The sequence below is a fragment of the Benincasa hispida genome, chromosome 1 (genome assembly GCF_027475165.1).
Source record: "Benincasa hispida cultivar pf3 chromosome 1, pf3_genome.v1.1, whole genome shotgun sequence".
NCBI classification, from domain to species: domain Eukaryota; kingdom Viridiplantae; phylum Streptophyta; class Magnoliopsida; order Cucurbitales; family Cucurbitaceae; genus Benincasa; species Benincasa hispida.
This window is the reverse complement of record NC_143478.1, coordinates 64272293-64276985: the sequence shown is the minus strand read 5'-3', so window position 1 is coordinate 64276985 and position 4693 is coordinate 64272293. Positions and strand designations below refer to the sequence as shown.

Below are 4693 nucleotides of genomic sequence, written 5' to 3'. Positions count from 1 at the left end.
GCTTTAAAACCTTAAGAGGAAAAAAATTAAAGGAGAAGAAAAAGAATATGGAGACACACAAGATTATAATGGTTCGGCTATAGTTAGAAAGATTTTTTTTTCTTTTTTTTAAAACTTTGGTCAGTTAATTCACCGTTTGGATTTCATGGATATGGATATTAAATGTTTGAGATAATTAATGTTTGTGTTTGATTTTTTTTAAAAAATAATTGGTGGAGAAGAAAGAGATCAAATGATAAGCGGAGTTCAAAATTTAAATATTTTTTTTGAATCGAGTGAAGGAAAGTAGGAAATATAATTAAAGCACATGGGAAAATCCTTGAGACCTTGGAATGCTCGTAAGAATAAGAACGACGGAGCCGACAGATACCCAATAAATGCGATTAGGTGTTCTTCTTTGAGGATCACATAAATCAACTTCCTTCATACTTTCCAATTTTTTCTTTCACAGTTAACAGTGTGAAGAACATACAAATAGTAAAAAGTTATAAAATGAGGATGAAAGTAAGTTCATTCCACCAAGAAAATGTTTCAATCAATCCCGTTCAACCTTACTCTTTTTCTTTTTTTACTTTTAAAATCCACATTAACCTTACAATCTGATAGCTGCGTTAAAAAGGTTAAAAACAATCTAATGTAATTATACTATATTTATTTGACGTTTAGATTCAAGTAATTCTATAAAAAAGGGGAAAAAAAAAAAACTAGAGGACATTCTCAGAAATAACCTCTAAATATTTTCATCTTTCACAATTAGCATATTTTTTTAAAAAAATTTGTTAAAATAGTTTTTCTCGGTTATTTCTAGTCGAGATTGACCACCATGATTTGAATAAAAGAATAATATTTTCATCTTATATCTAAATTATCGATTTTTTTAAGCTTTCTTGGTGAAATCTCATCAAGATGAACATCGAGATTCTACAATAATTTTTTCAAATATTGTGTGATCTTTCCAAATTTTATATCAAATCTTACATCTTTTCAATTCTTAATCTTTTGAGTCTAATGCATTTTTGTTTCCTTAATTATCTGAATTTTCAAATGGATTTATTAATTATCCAAATGTATCTCTAGGTATAGCGGTGTTATTATAGGAAGATCTACAAAATCATTCATCCTGGTTGAGATTCCACCAAGAAAGCACAAAACAATTGAGAGTTTTGATATAAGGTTTAAAAAATAGTTAATTTTCTATTCAAATTTTGGTGGTCAATATCGATTGGGAAGGACCAAGAAAAACTATTTCAATAAATTTTCTAAAGGGGTGCAAGTTGTGAAAGATGAAAACTTTTTTAAGTCACTTTTGACAAGTTCTCAAAAACTATATTAAATTATAAATTTTAGGAAAAGTTCAACAAACGAGGAGGGTCAGCCACAGCCGCATCCTTGCCCCAGCAGGTCATTTTAGGCATTGTCCAAAACTCCCCTCTTCCCATGCTTAATTAGACCTTAGGGTGTAGTTTCTGGTTTGAATTTCATCATTTCTTGATCGGATCGTTTGTAAACCCCATAAAGTTGATTATGCTCATTGATCCAAATTCACACATAATAACTGCTATTTATTTAATTTTTGCTAATTCATTCACTAATTTTAACAAAAGATAATGTAAAAATCTTCGTGATTCTACAACTTTCAATAAACTTAAGTGTTTAAAAACACTTGGATGGATTCTATGCTACATCCATCTTTGTGTAACTCACCCAAGTACCTAAATCACAAGTTGTCATGTACCAAACTTTTCTTTTTTATATATATATTTTCTCTTTATAATTGAAGATGGTGCATGAAGATGAGTATAGCTTGGTGTATTTTACACAATTAAATTGGATCACAGCACATATTAATCATTGGATAAAGAGAGAGAGATCTAATGTCAATTTTCTTTGAAATTTTGGACAATACATATATTTGTAAGCTTGGGGCGTAGACACACTTGCTTGAATTTAGGCGATACTGCTACATAAGGGCTTTAAACCATTGTCCAGGAGTCGTTCTCATAGAAAGAAGTTACCATATGACGATGTTTTGAGCAAAACCCTATTCTCCTTGTTCCTATTAATGAAAAAAACTACACCACCTTTCAAAGTTTTAGATTAAGATCATAAAGCTTATCTGAGTTTTAGAACATGCTTCATGGGAATGTATATAGGATATATACAAGTGCTTCAATATAATATATGACCAATTTTTATTTAATGGAAGAGATATAATACGTGATGTTGATGCATCATAAGAATGGATGAGAGACATTGGAGTGTAAACAAGGCAAAAGATTTAGTGAAACCGTGAAAGACTCATAGGGAAAAAAGACAAAATAGAAAGAGGAAAAAAAAATTGAAATGGTCAAAAGGTAAAAAGACACAAATTGCAAGTAAAAGATGATGATTTTGTTTCCTTGGATCCCCACTTTGCATTATTAGAATAGGACTTTTTTTGCAAAATAAATGTCTTTTGATGAAGCTCTATTATCTTATATTATCATTGAATTGGAAAATTAAAATTCCCTACTTCTTTGTAGGAACCCCACCTATTGACCTATTGGTAGCTAACAAGCTTTTTTTTTTTTTTTTTTTTTTTTTTCACCCAAATAATTATTTATTTATTTTCTTGATTCCTGTCACAATTTTTCCAGCTAAATTGGAAAATTAAAATTTTAATTTTAAATTAGAGACAAAGCCACTAATGAGTTATGAGTAAACATGTATAAAAAGAGGACAAAGAGACAAAGCCAAAGATGGAGTTAGGAGATGATGATGGCAAAACGATTCAAACTACTTAGAATCCCTTCCTTCCACTGTTGTCGTTCCAACGACATCTCCGTCGTCCCCACTGACCCACCATCGTCGTTGCCGCCGCCAAAACCTCACCGCTCCTCCTTGAGGCGCCACGTGTCTTCGGCCTTCAAAACCGCCACCTGCGGCTGTAGATCATCCTCCACCAACTCTGACGACGACCAAATTTCTAAATCATCTCCAACTTTCCCAACACACGTGCCGCCCACGCCCCTCCTTGATCCATACGACGACGTTTTTGCTTTGCCGAAGCGACGGCGACGGCGTAGGAAAAAGAAATTCAAATCCACCACACTCGCACAACTCCGAATTAGCACTTCGTCGGCGGAGAGTGGTTTATTCAGTAGCGAATCGTTCGATGAAAACGACCAATTAGAAGAAACTGAAACTCTAATTTCTTCATCCAAAACAATGTCCTCTACCGATGATGACAATGATTCTTCCTCCCAATTCAATCCTCAATTGGAAACCATACGGGAGAAGCCGTACAAAACCAAGAACAAAAACAATTTGAGAACAAACAAGGAGAAAGAGAAACGACATCGTAGTAGTAATCGACGACAGAAACAAAACAGGACGATCATCAAGACATCACCATCACCGGAAATTGAGTCACCGGCAAGACTTTCGGTGTTCCAGAGGCTAATACCGTGCACGGTGGAGGGGAAGATTAGAGAGAGCTTCGCAGTAGTAAAGAAATCTGCTGACCCGTTTGAGGATTTCAAGAGATCGATGATGGAGATGATAATGGAGAAAGAGATGTTCGACGAGAAGGATTTGGAGCAACTTCTTCATTGTTTGTTGTCGTTGAATGACAGGGAACACCATGGGATTATCGTTGAAGCTTTCTCTGAGATTTGGCAGTCTTTGTTCTGTAATTGATTGTTAAGTCGTACAAGCTTCTTATCATTCTCTGTTTTCTTCAGTATAAAAACAGAATTAATCCTTCTTCTTCTCACCGTCTCTCCTCCTAAAGTAATCATAATATTTTCAACCGGTATAACTTCAAATTGCTATAATTTTCTTTACATTTTGTTTATAGAAAGTATTTACCATCAAATTTAGCACATATTATTCCATCTATATTTTGTATCACAGGAAAAATTTTAAAAAATATATTTGAAAAAAAAAAAACAAAAGAAGAGTTTGTTCCGAATGTGGCGTGCAGAAAGATGAGTACAATTCAAGATATGTCCGATGGTTAATTTCTTTCACATTTGATGTCTATTTTATAGTTTTAGTTTTTAAAATGAAGTTTTTTATCTTACCATTTCTTAAGAACATTAATTTTAATTCAAATTTAAAAATCAATAATAACTTTTTTAAACTATTTTTTTTTTTTTAAAAAAAAAGATTATAACTATTTTGTTTTTAATTTTCATGCATACCTGGTTTAGAATTTGAAAACATCCCTATGAAAAATAATTAAAACAAAAAAGAACTAATTGCAAAAAGGACAAAGAAATGAGAAAGAGAAATGAAATGGTCAAAAAGTGAAAAGACAAATTGGAAGTAAATATGATTTTGTTTCCTTGGATCCTCACTTTGCATTATTAGAATAGGTTGTTTTTTGGGCAACATAGATGTCTTTTGATGAAGCTCTATTATCTGATACCATCATTGAATTGAAAAAAAAATAAAATCCCCTACTTCTAAGTAGGAAACCCACCTATTACTATTTAGCTATTTTCTTTTTCCTCATCCCCAACCCCACATATTGGTAAACTAAAAAAAAAAAAAAAAAAAAAAAAACTTTCTTTTCCATACCCAAATAAGTTGTAACAGAAAGAATCGAGACAAAAGAAGTAGCAGTCAGTTTATCGTTTTTCTTCTTTCTGTTTTGTTTGATATAACCACCGACTCACCAAGTACTTCTTCCATTGAAAATATGAGTCTG

At 32.3% G+C, this 4693-nt stretch overlaps 1 protein-coding gene across 1 annotated transcript; it reads left to right on the top strand.

Annotated features, from left to right (window-relative positions):
* The first annotated feature begins 2562 nt into the window (after positions 1-2562).
* On the top strand, positions 2563-3754 carry LOC120069567 (uncharacterized). The gene has a single exon (XM_039021357.2). The coding sequence runs from the start codon at positions 2752-2754 to the stop codon at positions 3676-3678; it is 927 nt and encodes a 308-aa protein (XP_038877285.1). The 5' UTR covers positions 2563-2751; the 3' UTR covers positions 3679-3754.
* Positions 3755-4693: the final 939 nt, after the last annotated feature.